The sequence below is a fragment of the Osmerus mordax genome, chromosome 3 (assembly GCF_038355195.1).
Source record: "Osmerus mordax isolate fOsmMor3 chromosome 3, fOsmMor3.pri, whole genome shotgun sequence".
In the NCBI taxonomy this organism is placed as follows: domain Eukaryota; kingdom Metazoa; phylum Chordata; class Actinopteri; order Osmeriformes; family Osmeridae; genus Osmerus; species Osmerus mordax.
In genome coordinates, this window is record NC_090052.1 from 20,744,913 (window position 1) to 20,768,482 (window position 23,570).

Here is a 23,570-nt window from a genome sequence, read left to right on the forward strand (position 1 = left end):
ATGGGTCTCCACAACTGTATGTGAGGTGCTCGTGATGACGCAGTGTCTAGGTCTACGCTTCACTCCATTCATTTTTGGAGTATAAAAGACACGCAGTCTTTTCCGCGCTACTCTTCTCTGCAAACTCGCCAACGCATCCATCCGTCCCGAAAACAGCATTCAGTCAACAAGCTAGAAGTTTTGTAGCCTAGCAGTTGTGAGCATGCACAACAGCGACCGAAATAAGGATTCAAGAAGAGCATGGAAAAATTGCCAACACTTTTACAAATGCACTTTATATTTATTCGTCTTTAGTCTGGAACTAAAGAGGAGCGTTTCAGGTACGAACATTGCTTTTTAATCAAGTTGACAGAAAAATCGAACGGTAGAGTCGGTAGTGTTGATTTTTGATCTACTTTTAATATTAGTCACTTCTGTGAACTAAGCGGCGCCTTTTACACGGTGACTTTGTAACCGAATTTTGATGCTGTGGAATGCCACGATAGTCCGAATTCAGAGTGGAACCAGATGTGGAGATGAAAGGGGAGGGGGAAGGGTCTATGCTTATTTTATGTGTTTTCTCATAAAGATACACCAATTGGCTGGTATATACTTTTCTGACGCCTTGTTGGCTTTTGGTAATGCCTTTCGGTATAATTATTTTGTAATCCACGTTGTCACGGATTGACATCGCATAAATTTGACACCCCGTGGGCATGAATGACCTTAACATCCTGTTATGCAATTAACTATACAGTAAAGTCCCTATCGGAGCCGAGGCTATTTTGTTTCTGTCTGCTACCGTATAGACCAACTAACTTTATGACCTCACTGTTGTATAACAATTGGAGAGTTAGAAACAACTGAAATTCTTCCCCTCTGTAGTTAATGGTCAATCATATAGGCATAGTTGAGAAACAAGAACAGCCAACATTGACATTACTGTTTTAAGTGGAAATTGTCTGCACCCTACCACACCAGAGGTTTCTGGTAGTAACGTTGAGAATCATAGTAAAAACAGTATATATAAACTATGAAAATCCATCAGAATTGATTTGACACTCAAGCAGCATACAACATTGAACAAAGACATTAAACTCCACATCCTAAACAGCCATAGAAAACCAAAACATTGCCCTCCTTTCAAAGATCATCAGTGCCACCCACTACACTTCTCACCTCCACCGCTGAGCTGAGATGAACCCACGGAGCCCCCCACCTAATCTCCATGAGAGGCTGGATTACCGTAAATCAAAAAAGAAACAAACTCAAGGAACAGGAATTTCCTGTGTACTTGTTGGTTTTTGTTTAACCACCACAATGAGATCTTCTGTTTTATAACAATGACCCATAAAGACCCCCTTCTTTATCTCAAACATCTGTCCAAATAAAGAAGGGTTCAAGGACAATCCACTTGCCCCACCACACCCCAGATTAGACGTGGGACTACGTGCGCTACTGTTGTTCTCAATGGCCACTCTTCATGTTCTCCTCTGAAAACATCTGCAGAACACGAGGGTTTGTTGTCGTTGGGTGATCTGAGGACGTCTACTTTTTACACGTCACTCCGTGTCCACAGATGTCCCGGTAGCTCACAACAGTAGGGTTCAGAGTTAGGCACCTTCATTTTGTACCCCACCAAGCTCCAAGCTTCGTCCCCCAGACTCACAGACCCTTTCCAGCCATCAGCCTGCGTAGGAGGGCATGGAGGTGTTTCTGGGAAGATCTGATTTTCTTGGCTCGTCGTGCTTGTTGTTCTTGGCTGTCACCAATGAGAAATGGCCAGGAGCATGAGTAAGGTGAAAGGCCCAAACCAGGGGTGGAGGTGGAGGTGGAGGTGGTGGTGGAGGTGGTGGTGGAGGTGGTGGTGGAGGTGGTGGTGGAGGTGGTGGTGGAGGTGGTGGTGGAGGTGGGGTTCAGGCTACAGAGATACCGGAGAAGCTTAGCCGTCCAGCAACCTTCCGGTGATGCAGATCTTACTTAACTAAATCACTTAATTACATTACTGTTGACAGTCTAGATCAAACATGCTGTAACTCACGATCCTCTCAAGGAATTGGAAATTCAGTTTGAAGTTGGTCGTTTTAAAATTTGGTTCGGTTGGAAATGCATCACACATAATTGTGTAAACACTCTTGAGAGTCAATTTGATCTGGGTGGCCAGTTCGCATCAGTAACTTTAGCAGGGATTTTATGGATTGATTGAACTGAACACATGATGTGATCCCAGTGGGCTGTTACAGATGGGTGAGGGGCACCACTGTCCCCTTTTACCTTTCTGTTAGCTCATAGCTAATGTGTGGTGATTGTGAGATGAGCTTGATCCAGGTCGGTGCTAAACATCCCTTCTCCTTGGTTACACTTTTGAAATCTACTGTACTTCATTTTTTTGTTGTTGGGTTGATGATGAATGAGATTGTCTTTGTTATGTCTGATTTGTTGTTATGACTACAGCAAATGACACCAGGCAGCATTTAATAACGTTCTAACGCCAATACCAAGCTACAGTGAGTGTTTAGCCAAATATTATCTTGGCCAGCATTATGTAACCGTTTTCCTAGTGGCTCAAGTGAAGGCATATGGAAATGAAATCAGTTAGGATAGAAAGCAGTATCACTGACACCAGAAGATCCCGAATTAGATTCTAGTTGTTTCAAGAGATATGGTGTTTATGGTAAAGAACCCCTACTCAGTCTACATCAATAATACTGTCTCTGGAGGCCAGATAGCTGCATAGCAGAGCTTGATGTTAGGCGCTTTTGCACAAAAACACCCAGGAAGATTGTGGAGTAAAGTCCATGTATTGTGAGCTATCTCAGACTTCCCTGACACAACAATAACATGATACTGCATGCTGAGAAAATCTAGATCACAATAGACTGGTATCACTGAACACTCAACATCTAATGGAAATGTCAGACAGTGGGTTGCCAATAGAATCTGTCCATGGAAAACAGTTTTTAATGGCTGTTATGGATTACGTTTTGTTAACAGGGGTGGAATGATTGACTCATGGAAAGACATACTTGATAACCTCAGAGTTTTGTCATCTAGACCTGTCCTCTGTTCTCTCTGCATATGGATGGTTATTATATCTTGATTAGGCTAGCTGACAGCGAAAAGGCCTAAAATAGGGTTCTACTGAGATGAACGTCAGAAATCTAGTGTATTCAGATAAACTAACTAAGCCCTTTTTAAAATATCTGAGAACACTGCACAAAGCATCGCCAATTAAGGTTCTCATAGTTCTGTCAAACCACACAGCCATTGTGTTGTGTAACTACTTTCAAAGTCTCACTCTTAAAGGCTTCCACGTCACAAGCAAGCTGACATTAGTCCTCAAGAACGTGGCCACAAGGGCAGAGCAAGACTGAGGCTACACTGATTGAAGGTCTGGGACACAGAGGCTTAAAATGAACTGGCAGATCATTTTCTTTGTCTTGGTGCCTGTAGAATAGCGCTGGCTGGAGAAGCAGACTGCCTTGGAGAGAGTCTTAGTTTTGCAGGACCACAAGTTTCAATGTGGACGTGAAAAACATACCAAAAACCCTGAGCCAAATACTCAGTGATCTTTCCCACCTTCCCCTACTTCCTGGCCCCTCACAGGAGCCTGTGGAGTTGGAATGCTGAGTGTCTTACTGTTTCTCTTCTTGGGATCCCTATACTGTGTTGAGGGGCTTCTGTTTGTTTTTGAGTTTTTCCTCACTGCCACTGCCTCTTTTTATAACGCCACCTCAACTCAAACGTCACAGCTGCACTCGTTTCCTTTAATATCTTCCTCTCCTTTATATCTTCCTCTCTCCCTCCTACTTCATCTCTTTCTCTCTCCCTCCTTCTTCCTCTCTCTTTCTCTCTCCCTCCTTCTGCCTCTCTCTTTCTCTCTTCCTTATGCACAAGTGTTTAAACTCTCAGGGTCCCTGAAACTCGTATCCCTCCTAGCTGAAAGGGAGAAAGAAAGGCTTGGAGATATGGGAACAGGAGGATAACACACTGGGTTTTTGGAAGGTTTGGGGGTTTGGTTCCCAACATTCCAGTCACTGTGGCTGGAGTCCAGACAGTATTTCTAAGCTTATAGTTTAGGTTCTGACTATCTCTCCTTATCTATCATAGGAACACATATGGTTGAAATACTTGCTGGCTGTTATATTGTTCTGAACTACTCATAGCAGTGTTCGAGATGCATAAGTAGATGTTAAGAAGACGCTGATATGCAGTACAGAGAGTCTTGAGTCTTGCGTGACAATGCATGAAACCAAAAGCCAGTTTACAGATCTGTAAAGATTCCCTTCACCTTTACAACGATACAACTATTGGGTCGTCTGGTCTGATTATTCAAATGCACAGTAATATTTTGGAGTGTTGCATCACCAGAATTGTTCCTGAAAATCAAGCTCCACCCCAGAGTTTGTCATGCCGCAGAGCTCTCTCTGCACAGCCAAACCTCCTTCACACTCAGACCGCTGGCTATCTGAAATAAGAGGCCATTTCAGGTCGCTTCTCTGAAAAGGAGCAAATATCACAGATCTAACGGTTAACGACCAAGACAAGTCCCTCGTAGTTATGGCCTCCGACAGTTATCGCAATTACACTAAAATCCCCATACCCTTTCTGTTTAGTTGAAAGGTCTGTCAGATCTGCGATGGGGATTTGACACTCAAACTAGAGAGGGTGCTTGCTTGCGTCGGTTACACAGGGGTCCGTTTTTAAATGACATTTTTACAAATGATATTTCTGTATATTTTATATAAAAATGCATACTTATTATTTATAAAGATTACATAGATTTAAAAGCATTTTTTCTTTGCTCCTCATTTACAACTGAAAATACGAGTGAAGTGTAGAATGAACAGTACGCTGGTTTGAAACCACAGGTAATGGTAATTTTACCAACAAATCGTTTACTAATGTCAGAATAAATCCTACAACGAAAATGTATATGTGAGGAATGTTTATTTTAAGATTGAAAACAGATAACGCTACATCATAGACCACTGTAGTATGTGTTGCCCGGGCAACACAGGCTAATGTCATGATGCTAATACTTCAGTGAAATAGTAGACTACTGTTTCCGAAAGTAGATGTACTTCCTTAATAATATCAGCTTATATTGTACATTACACATCACAATTGTGTGTCATATCACAAAGTAAAATGAGTAAATAGTTATCACCCTGGCCTCTTTGCTTGTGGCGTTTCTGCAGCTGCCTTGCAGTAAAGCTATAGTTAGCCTAGCTATCCCCCAAGTTAACAGATGCGAAACGAATGTTCTGCCAAAGGTAGTCACGCGTGTTTTCGTGACGTTAGTGACGTAGTGACGTTAGTAACGTCAGTGACTGTGGCTAGCAAATTAGCCACCGTTAGCTTCACTTTTCGCCACAAAAACGTAACTTGAGCCTAAACCATGCAACGGAACGTAAATCCCAATAGAAGCAACTCAATCGCTACCAAGACGAAACTTTTGACACCTAGGTTGTCTATGTAGGCCAAATATTGACTGAGTTTTAGGGGGGCAAAAAGAATAATAATAATATATATGTGAGAGAACAAAGGTTGTGCTCTCGCCGAAGGCTTGAGCACACCCAATAAAAAGGTTTTCTCGAAATTATCGTTCCATTTCGTCATCGGGCTGAGAGAAGCTGAATTGAACTGTGTTGTTGAACTATGTCTGCTACCTCTACAGGGACGCTGTCACCCAACTGGATCATAGTTATCTGTGAGGATGCTAACTCTAACTCAGCACCAAAGCCATTAACACAAATATTGATTGTGTCCCTGCTCTCTCCACATTAGCAGCAAAGACAGAATGACGTCGGAACAGTGTTATTGACTGCGCCCTTTGTTTCCCTCACTTGCTCTCCCTGTAACAGGGCCGGTGGATGAGTTTGCGTTCTACCATGAGGGAGCTCAGGGCTGCCTGGGGGTCCAGGACCAATCCCTGCTCCTGTCGACCTCCTGCGAGGACGCCAGCCAGCGCTGGAAGTGGGTGACACGTGATCGCCTCTTCAACCTGGGCTCTTCGCTGTGTCTGGGCCTGACCACGGGCAACAGCAGCTCCCGGGGAGATGGCTCTCCTCTGGGCGTGTACCCCTGTGACTTTGCGCCGCCCCGGGTCCGCTGGACCTGGCAATGTTCCCAGGTGGTGGAGGCCCTGAACTCATACCTGCCGTCACCTTCCCCTCCGGCCCAGGCCAACGCCAGCACAGAGGCCTCAGCAGTCAAGCCCCAGGCAGAGGGGCTCAAATGGAGGCTCTACAGTGATGAACAGGACCTGTGCTTGATAACCTACCATGGTGAGTAGACAAATAGGACGGGCTGGTTCGTCTATGAAGTCAAATGCATTAACACATGTCGAGGAGAGTTTCTGGAGTCCACGTTGGACTTAAGTGTTTTGTAGTCGGTTGTAATGCATGTACTGTCAGCTGTGATGAGTGGGTCAAGGAGTCAGCATTTGTTGTGAAGGAGACAGCTGGGTCTGTTCAGACTCATGCAGTAAGCTGTTGCCCAGGGGCACCTCAGTCACAGCTTGGCTAACTTCAGGAAAGGCTGGAAAACCTGTTGTGAGTTTGTTCTGTTCTACAAACGAACTGTAATGTCCTTCCCTATGAATATATTAGTGTTTATATTGGACAGTGCTTTCAGACCTGAAGTGTAGGTAAGCACAGTGAGTTTGAAGCATACTTTAGCCTTGTTTCTAGAATAATCGATCTACTATGTACTTGTATATCCTTTTTAAAGATATTGACAACCTCCTCTGCAAAAAGAAGTATGAACAGTATGGTCTCAAGTTAAGATAGTCCATCTGACTGCAATTAAAACATTCCCAAAACAAAAAACCAAGAAAACCACTCCTCGCTTTCTTCTTTAACCTTCCCCTAATAAGTTACTTTCTCGCTGAGACAAGGCAACTGGCATAACAAGTTTTACTTTTTTACTGTCAATATTCACAACTTTCTTTGGAAAGTCAACACACTTCTGAAGAGAGAATACCAGTGACATGAGTCAGCCATGCAACGACTTGACGTGAGCCAGCCAGTGGTGCAGCTGAAAGACTTGAGAGGGGGGAAAGTGCCAGGCCTTCCCCCTTGTTTGACACATATACCCTACTTTCTAAGCATGGTGTAGAAGTTTTACCTTTCTCTCTCACTGTATCATTGGAGTTTTCCCCTTTATTTCAAACCTCACTGTCCTATGGAATGCAGAGGCTACCGTGGCAACCCCCAGGGTCTTTTGTCAAAATGTGCCGGTTAGATTGAATCCAAAATAAAGAGAATATCATCTATTAGATAATATTATGGTGAATTGAACTTTCTGCAATGTGACTGAGCTTGGCTGGATTATTAATAAAAGTTGCTCATACCATGATGAGAATGTGTGCAATCCAGTTTATTTTGTTAATTGTTTACTTAAAGTGTCCTGCTCCAATTTTACACCTTGTTTGTTTTTCTTTTTCCAGTAATTTCCTCTTCCATACTTTATTGGTCGCATTTAATTGCAAGCTTTTTTGAGTAAACACATTTGTCCGCTTTACGTAACATTTATTTTCGGGGACAGAAAGGAGGGACTTCGATGCTGTTGCATGCTGGGATGTGTAGTTCTCCCATTGCTTTCTCTCTGCAGAGATATATACCATCCAGGGGAACTCTCACGGTCGGCCCTGCTACCTGCCCTTCCTGTACGACGGCCAGTGGTTCCACAGCTGCACGAGTATAGGACGAGAGGACGGCCACCTGTGGTGTGCCACCACCTACAACTACGGAAAAGACGAGCGTTGGGGCTTCTGTCCTGTCAAGAGTAAGACCTGCAGGTTTACCCTTCAGCTCGTTAACACAATCGCCATGCTACACTGCTGTCAAGGTGTACGGCTCCTCTCGTGTACATACAATCACTTTCTCTCATTCCTACCCTTGTGGTTCGTGCTCTCTTTCGACTTCTCTTGCCCGATCCCTCCGACTGTGTCTCTAAATCTCATCGTACTTTGATCATTAGGTTTTTTTCTTATCGTTCTCCTTCTCTCTAACTGGCAGGCAACGACTGTGAGACGTTCTGGGACACTGACCCGCTGACCGACAGCTGCTACCAGTTCAACTTCCAGGCCACCCTGTCCTGGTCTGAGGCCCGCATCAGCTGCCAACAGCAGGGGGCAGACCTGCTCAGCATCACCAAGCTGCACGAGCAGACCTACATCAACGGTACACACACACATTTACATTTAGTCATTTAGCAGACGCTCTTATCCAGAGTGACTTACAGTAAGTACAGGGACATTCCCCCGAGGCAAGTAGGGTGAAGTGCCTTGCCCAAGGACACAACGTCATCTTGCACAGCCGGGAATCGAACTGGCAACCTTCTGATTACAAGCCCGCTTCCCTAACCGCTCTGCCACCTGACTCCCTACACACAAACACATACACATACACACACACACAAACACACACACACTGGACTGAAAACAAAACTGAAGATATTTTGTGTACTTTATGTTTAAATGTTTATATGTATGATGGTTATTTACCTTTTAATCTGAACTAGGAGTCGTTTCATATTGTCAGCGTGTATCCTACGCACAGACAATCATGTGAGCTCATTTTCTCAGCTGTATGTCCTTTGCTCCTGTAGGTCTTCTGACGGGCTACAGCGCTGCGCTGTGGATTGGCCTCAACGACCTGGACATCCAGGGGGGCTGGCAGTGGGCTGATGACTCACCGCTCAAATACCTCAACTGGGAGGCTGGTGAGGGGATGCAACCATCATCCTGACTACTCATCACTCTTTGACTCTTCTGTCTGATCTCTCACCGCCGTTGTCTCTCTCTCTCTCTCTCTCTCTCTCTCTCTCTCACTCTCTCTCTGTCTCTCTCTCTCTCTTTCGCTCTCTCCCCAGACCAGCCATCCCATGCCGAGGAGGAGAACTGTGCTGTGATAAGGACAGAGTCTTTGGGCCGGTGGCAGAACAGAGACTGCTCCATAGCCCTGCCTTATGTCTGCAAGAAGAGACCCAACGCCACCCTGGACCCCTTCAGCACCGGTCAGCCTCTCCGCCGTCTACCATGTGTAATCATCTGCCCTGGATAGTTTGATATGTCGAAAAGTCAGCTTGTGTTGATGTGGAATTCAACATATTTTGGCAGCATGTGCATTCCTGTTTGATGTAGTTGTGTTATGTTTGGACAGACTCATGGGCGGATGATGAGAAGTATGAGTGTGATGGGGGCTGGCAGGCCTTCCAGGCAGGCTGCTACAAGCTGACCTCTGAGAAGATGGACTGGGACGGAGCGCAGAAGTCCTGTCAGAAGATGGAGGCCAGCCTGGTTAGCATCCACACCCTGCCTGAGCTTGAGTTCATCATAAACAACCTGAAGAGAGGTGAGGAGAACCGGAAAACTGACGGAGCCGAGAATATCTTTTGTTTCCGAAGAGGAGTACAATTATTGGAAGGGATATGAGGGAGTCTTAAATCGTGAAATAGTTTCGTGTTTTGGTTTCAGTGAGTGTCATCATGTTTGAGTTTCTGCGTGTGTCATAGTTGCATCACTTGTCTCTTCGTCTCTAGAAAGAGTGCCAGACACTGAATGTCGTTGTATGCTAACCACTGGGTAGGAAGCAGCTCTTGGTCTAGCCACTAGCTTGAACCCTAATGGTTTAAGGTGAACTGTAACAAAACGTATTGTTCTCCACACATACTGTACCTATAATGGTAGAATTAGGTGAATGAGTTGTCAGAGTTATATTTTTCAAATACACTATTGTTGAAGGGCCCTTAAGTCACTAACCATCACATCTGTCTGGGCTTAGTGAGGTGAGATCTGGAATGATGATCTTGACCTTATAAAGCACTCTCTTCACCTGCTCGTCCCTGTCTGTGTCTTAGATGTAGAGGAGTTGTGGATTGGGCTACACGACATGGCGATGCAGATGGATTTTCAGTGGTCCGACCACACGCCAGTCATCTTTACCTACTGGCACCCATTCGAGCCCAACAACTTCCGAAACACCCAGGAGGACTGTGTCATCATCTGGGGACCTGTGAGTGACCTCTGACCTCTGACCTCTTTGTCTTGAGGGCTCCGCGATCATCTCCTAGTGATATGCTGTCACTATCAGTAAGACCATTTGTTTAAACTCAGCAGCTGTGTTTAAACTCTCTCTCTCTCTCTCTCTCTCTCTCTCTCTCTCTCTCTCTCTCTCTCTCTCTCTCTCTCTCTCTCTCTCTCTCTCTCTCTCTCTCTCTCTCTCTCTCTCTCTCTCACGCTCTGACTCTCTCTCTCCCTGTGTCTTTGTGTGTGTCTGTATACATGTGTGCAGGAAGGCCGCTGGAATGACATTCCCTGTAATCGGACCCTGCCCTCCATCTGTAAGAAAACAGCCCAGAAGAGTGATGGACAGGCACAGGATCACGGTTGCAAACCGGTACGAGTTCTGCATCATACACCTCCCCCTTTCCCTCCGTCCACCCCTCTGTCATCATACTTTCTTTCCCCCCCCCCCACTTTCTCTCCGTGAATGTGTTCTGAATTCATGCCTTGTCATGTTAGTCTTAGCTCGGAGGCTGACGTTCTCGTAGTAGTACAGCTCGCCCCCCCCCTCCGGCCTCTGTCTGTCCTCTTAATCACTCCCTCGGGACTGTGGAGGTCAGTCAGACAAACCTCCCAGACAACCTCCCTCTCAACCCCAGGCGCTCACAAACAGCCTCCCCGCCATCAACACAAACACTTTCTAACCTAAAAAAAGGGCCCACTTCGTTCACATTTAACACTTAAGTGGAGGTGTCACGCAAAGCTAAACAGATTTCTTCACTCGAATATGTTTAGCTGCATGCTCACACACACACACAGATGACCCATATGCTTAGCTTTTCACATCTGGTATGTATCGCTCCCCTTTCGTTTCTCTCGCTGCCATTTCACAGTCAGTAATTCTTACGTGAATTCTGAAGTGAACTCAATGATCTCTGTTTGGGATCTTGATACTTGATGTCACTCTACATAGAACTTATTATGGGATACTTTTTTGTTCTTGGCCTGTAAGATGTTGGCCTGTCGTTTTATAATGATCAGCTGTGAAAAACATGATGTGGTGGAGGATTCGAGTTGAGCTATCCTGCCTGAACAATAGGCTCTGTATGTGTAGGCCGTCCAGTAAGAGGTTGTGTGGACTGTAACTTTATATCTCCCTGGAGAGTGTGGCAGACTGGGTGGTCATGTGACAGGGGTCAGTTAGCATGACAGGGCCTTCTGGGGCATGTGGTGTGTGTGGTTTCTCTTGACTAGACCACTCTGGTCGTGAGCACGCCATGCAACATGTGAATCGTAACAGCCATTCGGAACAGACATTTACTTATCCATCCGTCGGACATCAATAAGGACTAGTGTCCTTGGAAAGATGAGAGAACTATTCGAAGCAGTTTCAACTCCAGACAAGAGGATCACTGTGAGACGGAGAGAGAGATAAGGGAGGGAGAGGAAGAGAGGGAGAGAAGAAGAGGGGAAGAGAGGGATAACAAAAGCAGCTTCAGCAGCTGGAAGGTTTTTGGGTTTTTCTTTCATGGCCAAGTTGTGCAATAGCTCGAGGTTGGCTGAGTCATATAAACCAAACTGTCTCTCTCTCTCTCTCTCTCTCTCTCTCTCTCTCTCTCTCTCTCTCTTTCACTCACACGCACATGCTCACACACACTTCTTACCTCTTGTGACCTTTTTGTGTGTTGGCTAAGTTCTCAGTCTGTACACGTCTGCAAAAGTGTCAGGTGGGAGAGATAGAGAGGGAGGACGAGAGCAGAGGGAGAGAGCCAAGGATAAGTGCTTCTCTTTGTCTGGGCTTGTTCCTGCCTGGCCTAGTTAAGAGTGTTTCCTGGTCTCCCGAAATGATTCCTAGGGAATCTACGAGAAGAGCAAAGAGGAGGCAAGAAGAATGGATTTCGCACCGTCTCTCGCTACCCAATGTCCTTGACCTTCTCTCCATCCCTAACCCACCCTTCCTCTCCTCTGTTCCTCCACAGGGCTGGAAGTGGCACAGTCCAGCCTGCTACTGGGTCGGGGAGGACCAGGTTACCTTTGAAGAGGCCAAGAAGGGCTGTGTGGGCAGTGGGGCTGGTCTTGTCACCATCACCAATAGGTACACCAGTGTATAAATACAACCATGACATATGTATGATATAGTGGCCATCTTCTAAAAAAAGTATCTCACTTGATCTATGTAGAACAATGGGCCGTATGTGCGATATATCAAGGGTTTTAAGATACTTAAACAAGTCCCAACCACACATCTGTGCTTAATCTAAGATAACCCCTGTCTCTGTGCATGAGTTTACAGGTTTGAGCAGGCCTTTGTCAGCAGTCTTGTGTTTGGTCGTTCTGGAGATTCCTTCTGGATTGCCCTCAGTGACCAGAACAGCCCTGGGTACTTCCACTGGCTGAGCGGGGACGAGGTGTCCTACACCAATTGGAACAGAGACCAGCCAGGTAGGCTGCTAGGCCTCACTCTCTACCTCTCTGTGTTTCAACCGGACTAGCTCTCCTCTCACCGGCAGCAGTGCACTACCTGGTCTTCATCCTCCCTCCCTCCCTCCCTCCCTCCCTCCCTCCCTCCCTCCCTCCCTCCCTCCCTCCCTCCCTCCCTCCCTCCCTCCCTCCCTCCCTCTCTTTCTCTCTCTCTCTCTCTCTCTCTCTCTCTCTCTCTCTCTCTCTCTCTCTCTCTCTCTCTCTCTCTCTCAGGGAAAGGCAAGGGAGGCTGTGTGACCATGGCGACAGGCTATGCCACAGGCCTGTGGGAGGTGAAGGAGTGTGACTCATCGCGTGCCAAGTTCATCTGCAGGCTGGACCAGGGCACCTCCATAAGTCCTGAGCCCCCTGCCCCTGCCCCGCGCCCCACCCCCAGCCTCACGGGCGCCTGCCCCGGGGGGTGGAAGAGCGACAGCAAACTGCACCACTGCTACAAGGTACCCCAGCCCGACTCGTACCTGGACCGGACTAGGGGTCGTTTCGTTTTGTATTCACTTGGTTTTGTTTTATACTGATATTTCCGACTCAGCAGCTGTACTCTGATGTGTTTGCTTCTGGTGTTGCATCTCGTTTGTGTCCAGGTGTTCCACTTCTCTCACCCTGACCTAAGGCTGAGGTGGCTGCAGGCCCACCTGTTTTGCCAGATACACGGGGCCAACCTGCTCAGTATCAGCGGTCCAGAGGAGGAGCAGTTTGTTCTTCAGGTTCTCCACGAGACCTTTGGGTAGGTGTGCTTCTAGGGGAGCAGTCAAGTCCAGGTAGTTCTAATGAGTCTCATTCAAATCTCATTTTAGGGGGTGAAGTGCTTGAAGAGGTGACTGCTGTTCCAAGGAATCCTGGGATAGAGTTGTATCATTTGTGGTGGTACAGGGATAATGATGATGGTGATGATGATGTTTCACAGGGAGTCGGAGGACGATGAGCAGCACTGGTTTTGGATCGGGCTGAACCGCAGGAACCCCATTGACAACGGCAGCTGGAAGTGGAGCGACGGCCTGGCTGTGAGTCACACCGTGAGGGTCACACCCCAGAAATAGCGTTCACAGCAACTTTTTAGGCATGCGGTATTATTCTACGCTTGTTCTTGTGTGAAAGCTGTATTCATATCAGGCTCAGTCTTACTCTCCATGTCCTTGTGTGTCAGTATGACTACCAGAACTTTGGCCGTTACAACTACAACACTTACCAGTGTGCAGCAGCAGACCTAGGCACCATGACCTGGCTAGCCATGCACTGTGACGTTGAGCTGAACTGGATCTGCAAGATCCCCCGAGGTAGCATACACACACACACTGCACACACAATCACTCACACACACACACAAAGCTAGCTTTGTGTGTGTGTGTGTGGAACAAGAATATTCCTCATTCAAACGACAAGACTGCGTTGAGCCGTGTCTTACGTTTTGAACATGACGATTGATCCGCAAATACAGATGTCTGTGCTCTTGGCGTTTACAGGAAGTGTGGAGGTGGAACCAGAATTCTCTCCAGGTCAGTCTTTGAACCGGACTCCCCGAATCCCTCACTCTGAGCTTAACACTGGACGACCTTCTCCTCCCTCTCAAGCCCTCTCTCTCCTCCTCTCCCCCACCAGACTCTGGGGCTAACGAATGGTTCGCGTTCCAGGAGGCAGAGTATAAGTTCTTCGACCACCGCTCGACGTGGGACCAGGCCCAGAGGATCTGCTCCTGGTTCGACGCTTCGCTGGCCTCCGTCCACTCTGCTGACGAGGAGGTCTTCCTGGGCAACACCCTGCGCAAGGTACACCCTGTACAAGCCTCGGAGTACTCGGAGAATACCTCTCTCTCTATTTCGCTCTCTCTCGCTTTCGGGGTGCCTACCGTCACAACACACACCAGAATATACTCCATTCAGCAGGCCTGTAGTGTGCGTGTGTGTGTGTGTGATGATCTGACGGTAGATGGTGGTTTATTTGCTGGTTTGTTTGGTTTTGTCTCGCACCTGCAGCTTCCTAAGGTGGAGGGGGATCACTGGTGGGTGGGGCTTCACACATACGACAACGAAGGCCGTTTCCGCTGGTCAGACCACTCGGTTCTCAACTACGTGTCCTGGGGGCTCAGCAGGCCCCGCCCCCTCAGCCGAGATCGGAAGTGCGTCCACACATCGGCCAGCAAAGGTGAGAGACGAGGCCCTGGCCGCAAACCCCAAACCGCGTGTTCAGGTTGTCCGGTGAAGCCATCGCTTCATCTCTCTCCCCGTTTTTCCCTAAACCTAGGCGAGTGGGCGGATCAAAAATGCCACACAGACCTGCCCTACATCTGTAAGAGAGTGAACGTCACGGGCACCATCCCCCCCACCCCCTCCTCCCCCCTGCCCCCCATGGGCTGTGCCGAGGGCTGGGCATCCTTCCAGCACAAGGTAGGGGCTCGAAATAGACGGCCGTGGTGACTCGCTGTGCCCTCTGCCGCGCTCGGCCGGCTCCTCCGCACCAGCTGGCCGGGCTGGCCGTCCTTCACGATAATGCTCGCGTAATAAGGGAATCAGATGGCTGAGCGGTGAGGGAGTCTGGCTAGTAATCTGAAGGTTGCCAGTTCGATTCCCAGCCGTGCAAAATGATGTTGTGTCCTTGGGCAAGGCACTTCACCCTACTTGCCTCGGAAAGGAATGTCCCTGTACTTAATGTAAGTCGCTCTGGATAAGAGCGTCTGCTAAATGACTAAATGTAAATGTAATCCCACCCGTCCGCGGGAGAAACGGTGACCGCTGCTGTGCGATGCTGCTGCGATCACGTGCACCTGATCTCACGCTAACCTACCTCGGGCCGTGTGTCCCCCGTAGTGTCTCAAGGTGTTCGGCCGCGAGGACGACAGGAGGGCCAGCTGGTCAGCAGCCAAGCTAATGTGTGAGTCCCAGGCTGGGGTCTTGGCCGTGGTGTCCAATCACTTACAGCAAGGTACTTTGAAATAACACGCGCTCGGGCTCGCATTTTCTTGTCATACACTGACATAAACACACACATACACACATTGACGCCAGTTATTGATTTACCCCACAGCCTTCGTCACTACCCTGCTGACCAACGTCAGTTTTGACCTCTGGGTGGGTCTGACGTCCGACGCTAAAGGGCACTTCCAGTGGGCCCAGCCTGGGCTGCTCAGCTACACCAACTGGGCCCCCGGGGAGCCCATGGACAACAGCGGACCCCTCCACATCAAGACCCCGGTACCTCATTCACCTGTGACCAATCCTTAGATAACGCCTGACATCATAGGTCTTTGTGTTCAGTGTTGAACCACGGTTGATTGACGTCGCTCTCACCTGACAGGGCAACTGTGTGGTGATGCTTCATGGGAACCCAGAGAAGAACACTGGCATGTGGGCATCACGACCCTGTGAGATGGAGAAGCACGGCTACATCTGCCAGAAGAAGCAAGGTACCGGCCTGTTTCGTGCTACAGCAATGCAACAGTGGACCATTTATTTAGCATTTTCAACATGGTTGTGTCATGTCTCGAAGGTGTGTTCATGTTACCGTGCCGAATGGGTTAAACTAGAGCTAGCTTTTGTCATTTTATAGGGTTTTAAAACTGTGTTTATAGAGGAGGTTGTCGCGTTTGTGAGTCAGAGGACCCGGAAAGATCGGGGGGGGAAACATTACTTCATGACTCCACCTGTTCTATTCACATTAAACATCTGTTTTCTCTGTGCTGAATTGACTTGGCCGCCTAGACCCAGGTATAGCCCCTGCTCCTGCCCTACTGCCCGCCTCCTTGTCAGGCCCGGTGGAGCTGGGGGGGGTCACCTACCGCGTGGTGGAGAAGAGCCTGGACTGGACGGGCGCTCTGCACGTGTGCGAGTCTCTGAACGGGACCTTGGCGACAGTGAGAGACCCGTACCAGCAGGCCTTCCTCACCCTGCTCATCAACAGCCTCCACCTTCCTGCCTGGATCGCTCTCTACAACTCTGGGGTGAGCACCAGAGTTATCTCAGAGCTCGTTAGCGCTGATGGGGCATGAAGAATAGGATTATGTAGAGAGAGAGAAAAAGAGAGAGAAAGAGAGAGAGGTAGGTTTCTGGGCCGGAATTGGATAACAGCTATTCTGTTCTATCCTCAGGGACGGACATTCACCTGGCTGGGCGAAACAGAACTGACTTACACTGACTGGAGAGAAGGGGAGCCCAATCACCTGCCTGGATGTGGTCACATGACCACCACAGGGCAGTGGACCATGACTCCCTGTGACGCCAAACTGAAAGCTGCCATCTGTCAGATCAATCATGGTGAGAGGCTAGCTGAGGTGATTTTTTGATAGCACACCGGATATGATCATCTTAAGATACAACATGATAGCCTGTCCTGCTCCCTTCCTCAGACGAGGGGACGGTTCACCAGTGGATGTATCCGGGGCAGTGCCCCACCTCCCTGGGGAACTGGGCCTGGGTGCCCTTCAGGAACCACTGCTACTCCTTCAACCTGCAGACTCTGAGGCTGCCGCAGGAAGCCCGCTCCTCCTGCCAGAAGGGTGAGGGCTCCCTCTCCTCAGCCGGCCACACAGGCCATGCACAGGACCAGAAGGGTTAGGGCTCCCTCTCCCCAGCCGGCCACACAGGCCATGCACAGGACCAGAAGGGTTAGGGCTCCCTCTCCCCAGCTGGCCACACAGGCCATGCACAGGACCAGAAGGGTTAGGGCTCCCTCTCCCCAGCCGGCCACACAGGCCATGCACAGGACCAGAAGGGTTAGGGTTCTTCTCCCCAGCCAGACACACAGGCCATGCACAGGACCAGAAGGGTTAGGGTTCTTCTCCCCAGCCAGACACACAGGCCATGCACAGGACCAGAAGGGTTAGGGTTCTTCTCCCCAGCCAGACACACAGGCCATGCACAGGACCAGAAGGGTTAGGGTTCTTCTCCCCAGCCAGACACACAGGCCATGCACAGGACCAGAAGGGTTAGGGTTCTTCTCCCCAGCCAGACACACAGGCCATGCACAGGACCGGAAATAGGGACCCTTTTAAAGTTGGCTTCTCGGTGGGCCAGTCACGCAAAATTAGAATGTTTGTACAATACTTTATAATCCCAGGATCTAACAGATACTTCCTTTGTAGGACTCTTTTTACTTTTATAAGACAGCACTTGGCATGCACACTTAACCTTTGATATTGTGTATAGTAAATCTCAACAGCTTGGTAATGCTCTCACAATAGACATAATTTAATGTATCAACATATCAATATGTCTCTGAATTTATATTGAGATTTGACTCCCCTTCATTCCTCTACATTCCCTTTCTCAATCGTATGTTAGTTGTCGTTTTCCCTTATCTTTGTCCTAACATGGTATTTAAACACGTGTCTCCCAGTGGGTGCCCAGCTCCTGTCAGTGCTGGATGAGACAGAGAACGGCTTTGTGTGGGAGCACATTCAGAGCTACCAGGACCAGGCCCACGGAGCGTGGCTGGGCTTGACCTTTAACCCCGACGGTAAGGCCACACAGGGATCAGCGCTCTGACGTATTTTGATACGTATTTATATACACTGATCCACCCCCCCTGCTCTTTAAATCCGGAGCTTGGAAGGGTTGGTACGCTTGGAACGCAACACTCGATGAGAAGTGTGTGTGTGTGTCTGTGTGTGTGTGTGTGTGTGTGTACCTGATGCGTTCAGCAGTGGCCAGTCTGATGTGGTTAGAGACTACTGAGGTGGAGTTCACAAACTGGGAGGTGCAGGACACCAACCTGAGCATGCTGTCCCCCAACACGTGCTTCTGGATCCAGAGCAACACGGGCCTGTGGAAGCCCGGCTCCTGCAAGAACCGCACCCACGGAGTCATCTGCAAGCGGCCCCGTGGTAAGGCCCCATTCACCCCGCAGCACCCCGCTTTACATGTACATTTAGTCATTTAGCAGACGCTCTTATCCAGAGCGACTTACAGTAAGTACAGGGACATTCCCCCGAGGCAAGTAGGGTGAAGTGCCGTGCCCAAGGACACAACGTCAGTTGGCATGACCGGGAATCGAACTGGCAACCTTCGGATTACTAACCCGATTCCCTAACCGCTCAGCCACCTGACTCCCATAGACCTCACATGCAGCTCTGCTGGGGTCGAATCGAGGACATACAAACTTCAAGTGAACAAATCTTTCCTTTGCTTTTCTCACAGGTGCTGAGACTTCTGCCGTCACTTGTAAGTATCAACCCTACCTCCTGTGGTCCTTGTGCATTGGTATGCGGCGCACTGCTGCAGGCCTCTTATGTGCAGCGTATTATATCAGGAACCTAGATGTGACCTAAGCCAGCCTCACTCTCTCTCTCTCTCTCTCTCTCTCTCTCTCTCTCTCTCTCTCTCTCTCTCTCTCTCTCTCTCTCTCTCTCTCTCTCTCTCCCTCCTTCCCTGGTTCCCCGTGTCTCAGCGGAGGGGGATCACCTGCCCACCCTGGTTCTGATCATGGTGACGGGGCTGGTGCTGCTGGTGCTGATCGTGGGGATCATCTACCTGTACCGCCGGCGCAGCATGGGGGCGCAGGGCTCCTACGAGGGGGCTCGCTACAGCCGCACCAACTCCAACCCCGGCGAGCAGGCTGAGAAGAACATCCTAGTGTCGGACATGGAACTGAACGAGCAGCCTGAGTAGAACCGTAGAACAGTCTTCCAGAACCAGACGTGGAGCTGGCAGGGACAGACTGATTCGGACTCGGAAACTGATTTTGGATAGACCTTTTATTTCCCCTTTTTTAAAACCGTTGTACAATCGTGAAAAGCTGTGTGGAACGCAGTACGTTAATCAGATTAGATAGGAAAGGCCCAGAACACCCTCTGGTACCAAGACATACACTGCCACTTTGAAACCTTTTAAACCAATCAGATCCTAGCTTATCTGTGAGATGTCGACAAAAGTATTTTGGGATCAGGACTGCACCTCTTTGATGTGAGTTTTTGTACTTATGTCTATTTGTTGTCTTTTCATGTGTGTCATTCCGAATCCCCATATGCAATTATCCAAAACAAAGACTCACAAAGCACAAAGCAAAGTAAAGACACTGCTCTTTATCTTCACAACCATAACAGACTCTCCCACAGGACCGATCTTTTTATGCCATGGTAGGATTTACCTGAGGTTGTTTTTTTTTGTTTTTTTTTGTGGTCAAAATCAGTGCAGCTGTAGTTAACTTGTGTTAATGATGATGCATGTGTACCTGTAGTTTTGTCTGTCCTTTGCTGTCCTCTCTCCCCTCCCCCTCGGCCTCTTCTCCCCTCCCCCTCCCTCTCTCTCTCCTGCCCCCCGGCACGGCAGCTCCAGCTGTTCAGAAGGCAGGGCAGTGGGGAACACACAGTCACAGAACACACAGTGACAGACCCCAAACCGTCCCTGGCCTGTCTCAGACACCACGGTCTCGTTAGAGGAGGATGTGTGCACATAAGGTAGAGGGAGAGAGGTTGTGAGCAACATGAAACATTTGCTTCTCCATCCTTTTAGCACGTCACGTGAGGACATCTTTAGAGGTCCGATTTAGATGTTCCTATTTCTGAGTCAATGTTTGTGATCGGTTTCAGCACTTCCAGCTGCCATCTTGAGAATAGTTTATTTTAAAACTGTACAGTGTTGTTAAGCACACTGACATGTCCGTCGATGCATTATTACCACGGTACTTTTTTGGATTTGTTGAATCTCATTTGGCTTAGATGGATTTGAAGCAGTGTTAGGGTATGAATGTATGTCTAGTGTTTGTATTTTTTGCCATTGTTATGACTACTTAGTACTCATTGACATGTGCATGATAACAACCTTCCTAAAATACAGGAATCAGCTCTGAGAAACCAAAGAACATGACCAAAACTCAACCACCTTCAACATCCTCAGTCCGACTTTGTTTTGAGAGAGATACATGTGAGATTGTTGTAGTAGATTAAATACTAGATCTAAGGCAAGAGAAACACCAAGCAACAGTGTGTTTTAGAATTGAATTGGAATAGTGAGGATAGAATCAGTTTTGTCTATTTCCTCCAACATTCCTCCTCCCACTGCTCTGATTCCTAACCGGATTTCTGTACCCCAGCTCTAAGGAATGCTCTGGGCCCTTTCAGATGGAAGCATTTGGTGTTTCACTGAGAGCCGGTATGAAAAAAAAGTGTTTTTTTTTTCCCTGTAAACTGGACCAAGACAGACAGAAGGGAAGGAAAGAGAGAAGAGTGGGGAATAAAGAAATGGGAGGGTGTGCGTGAGTGTGTGTGTGTGGGTGTGTGTGTGTGTGTGTGTGTGCGCAGTCTCCAGCTGTGGAATGTTGAGTCGGCAAGAAGAGCTCAGTGGGCTGGTCTGAAACCAATCAGGGAGGAGGAGGATTCGAGGTAGAGAGGGGTTAGGAGGAGGGAGAAAGGGGAAAGGGGAAAAAAAGGGTGAGATTCCGGGGCTTACCGGGAGAACACAGAAGCAGGGGGAAGAGCGGGTCATGCTGTCCTCTAGTGGAGGACTGCTGTATCAGCCTGCCTCCATATGCTTCTACTGATTAAATGTGAGCTGTTTTTTTGTGGGGAGCTGTCTATGAGGCGATGACTGGGTCAGACCCTGATGATTTGAACTCCTAGTCCCTGTGAAGAAAAGTTCTTTAAAAAGCACCTGAATACCTTTTAATGCTGAAAGTATTTGCTGTTTTTATAATAAATGAATAAAATATATGTTCATGCTCCTGTATCACATGTATGTATTATTTCGGATGAGATGGGGGGGCAAAAATATATATCATTTGGGATCCATTGCTTTGGATGAGGGGAATCTGTTGTAATAACAGAGCCCTTCCACTAGAGGGCAGACAATGCTTGCTGTGAAGGGCACGTTTGAAAGAGTTCTGTCTTTCTCCTGGTGTTAACCACGTATGATGTGTCCCGGGTTCTTCCTGGCTTTGGCTGCCTCCCAGGCTGACTACAGTCTCAACCTGGCAGCAGGATTGTGTGGCCGGCTGCCCACCTCGACGGCACTAATGTGCTTTGAGCTCTGGTAATGAGTTCAACCAGAGCCCCAAGACTGAGGCGATCACTGTTTCGTGTGTGCCAGCTAAGAGATGTGGCATCACACTCCTCTACCAGCTGGCCGGGAGGCCATGTTTGTGTATGGGAAAGGGACTGAGCACCACGGCAGAGTGATTAGGCAAAACACCTGGATAAATGCAGGATTTGGGCAGCTTGTGGCGTCTTAAATCCCTCAAACTCTCTCTCTCTCTCTCTCTCTCTCTCTATCTCTCTCTCTCTATCTCTCTATCTCTCTCTCTATCTCTCTCTCTCTCTCTCTCTCTCTGAACGAGACACTTATTAAACAGACAGGAGACTGCCTGTATTCCTATCTTAAAGCCTCTGTGCAATTCATCTCACTTAGAACAACTGTCAGAATGCGTCTTCTAGCTCCTCCGGTTCCCTCATCATGGAATTCGATTGCAGTAATGAAGAATTGACATCATCCTGGTCACTCAAACACAGTTACACCTCACCTCAGACCCCCCTGCCCCCACCCCTGCTGTTCCAGTCTAGGTTAGGAGAAAGCTTGAAATGTAGTAGGAGCTGACACCAGCCTGTAGATGCGGTGGTCAAGTGTGGTAGAGCCGCCATGTTCCATTTTAGGTCGAATATGCGCCTGGGTTAACCGGGCATGGGCTGTAGTGGCATTGGCAGAGGGGTGGCATCAACAAGAAGCCGAGAAATCTCCACTCTCTCAGGCTTTGCAGAGCAGATGTTTACATGTAATTTATTTTCAGTTGTGCCAGACTGGAAGATATGGGCTGTAAGCTGTCACGCTGAGGTTGCACCTTGGTAAAAGGGCCGTCTGACAAGTGGTTCCATCTGTCTGCATGAGTGTATTGGCTTGACTGGTGACTCACCACACTGTTCACAGGAAGTGAGGTAAAAACAATTGCTTGGTGTTTCCTTCTTTATCGGAGTGAAATCAAGCAGGTGTAGCTTTGCAAAGGTCAAACTTCTAAAGGCTACTTTCTAATCTGTTTAGTCTGGGTATGTGTTTCAGATGGGTTGTTAAATTAAAATGTTTCTCAGGCAACTGGGAAATGGTTTTCATACCGTTGGAAAAAAGATAAGTGTGTGTGCGTGTGCATGGGCGTCTGTGTGTGTGTGTGTGCGTGTGTGTGTGTGTGTATGTGTGTGTGTGTGCATTGCGTGGCTCCATTAAGTGTGTGAGGCAAAAATACTTGCAGTCCATTAGTCTCAGATTATGCAGACCTAACACACCCATGAGGACAAAGTGAACAGTTTCCCTTCTTCCAGTAGTCATTTACAAATGAATGGCCTGTCTTTATTACCTGTGAGTCAAGTCTTATTGCTATCACAGTGCTATTACTGTGAACTTGCCTTCGAGCTGGACAATAGCATGCATTCAGTGAAAGCAATCCTAGTTGCACAGTAATATCTACCGTTAATGGCCTCACTTGTGTTCGTCTGTGCGTCCACGACGAGCAGACAACGACAGGGTGAAGCTGATCAAGTGGGGAAGCTTCCTTGCACCTTTCAGGAAGGTTCTTCATGATTGATGAAAAATCCAATCAGTCAGCAAATAGTTCTACTGAATTCATAATCAGTGTAGTATATTGATTCATCTGAAATGTTTCGCAAGATTCGCTTCACCTTCCCAGGCTCATCAATCTCTACCCGCCTCTGCCGTCTGTCACCCCAACATGCAATTTCCTTCTCCTCTTCCCCATCAGTTTTTTTTCTTCTGCTCTGTAAAAGTTTGCAGCATAGCACACTGGAATGGAGGAGGGGAATGAGGGGATGACAGCAATTAACAAGTGAAATTAAAAACCCATTCAGTCTGGTCTCAGTCAGCCTATTGGAGGCCATCCAGAGGAGAAACAGCTGTTGGGTTGGCACAAGAGAGACAAGAAGAGAGACCGAAATATATACGGAGACAAATAGAAAAGCCTTTTCCTCCTCCTCTTATAAACAGCAGTGTAATGGTCCCCTTTGAAGTGACACGTCCAATCCAAACCCGCTTCGCATTCAGGTCCAACAGCTTCTGCGCTGGACTTACCCTGATCAATTACCATCCACTTGTGTGCGTGTCCCTAGATACAGGCATGTGACACCTCAGTGACACCTCATCATCAGAAACACAATGAGTTTGCTTTCGACGGGCTA

General features: G+C 48.1%; 1 protein-coding gene across 1 annotated transcript; it reads left to right on the top strand.

Moving 5' to 3' along the window:
• Positions 1–202: 202 nt before the first annotated feature.
• Positions 203–21,111, top strand: mrc2 (mannose receptor, C-type 2). Its single transcript, XM_067232747.1, has 29 exons — positions 203–320; positions 5,847–6,269; positions 7,597–7,770; positions 8,004–8,168; positions 8,596–8,709; positions 8,860–9,003; positions 9,150–9,341; positions 9,847–10,001; positions 10,281–10,385; positions 11,971–12,086; positions 12,285–12,433; positions 12,686–12,909; positions 13,054–13,196; positions 13,377–13,473; positions 13,617–13,746; positions 13,933–13,965; positions 14,069–14,235; positions 14,443–14,611; positions 14,711–14,853; positions 15,274–15,388; positions 15,491–15,657; positions 15,761–15,869; positions 16,165–16,403; positions 16,551–16,716; positions 16,809–16,958; positions 17,798–17,917; positions 18,102–18,284; positions 18,598–18,621; positions 18,848–21,111. The coding sequence occupies exons 1-29, from the start codon at positions 203–205 to the stop codon at positions 19,066–19,068; spliced, it is 4,455 nt and encodes a 1,484-aa protein (XP_067088848.1). The 3' UTR covers positions 19,069–21,111.
• The last annotated feature ends 2,459 nt before the right edge of the window (positions 21,112–23,570 follow it).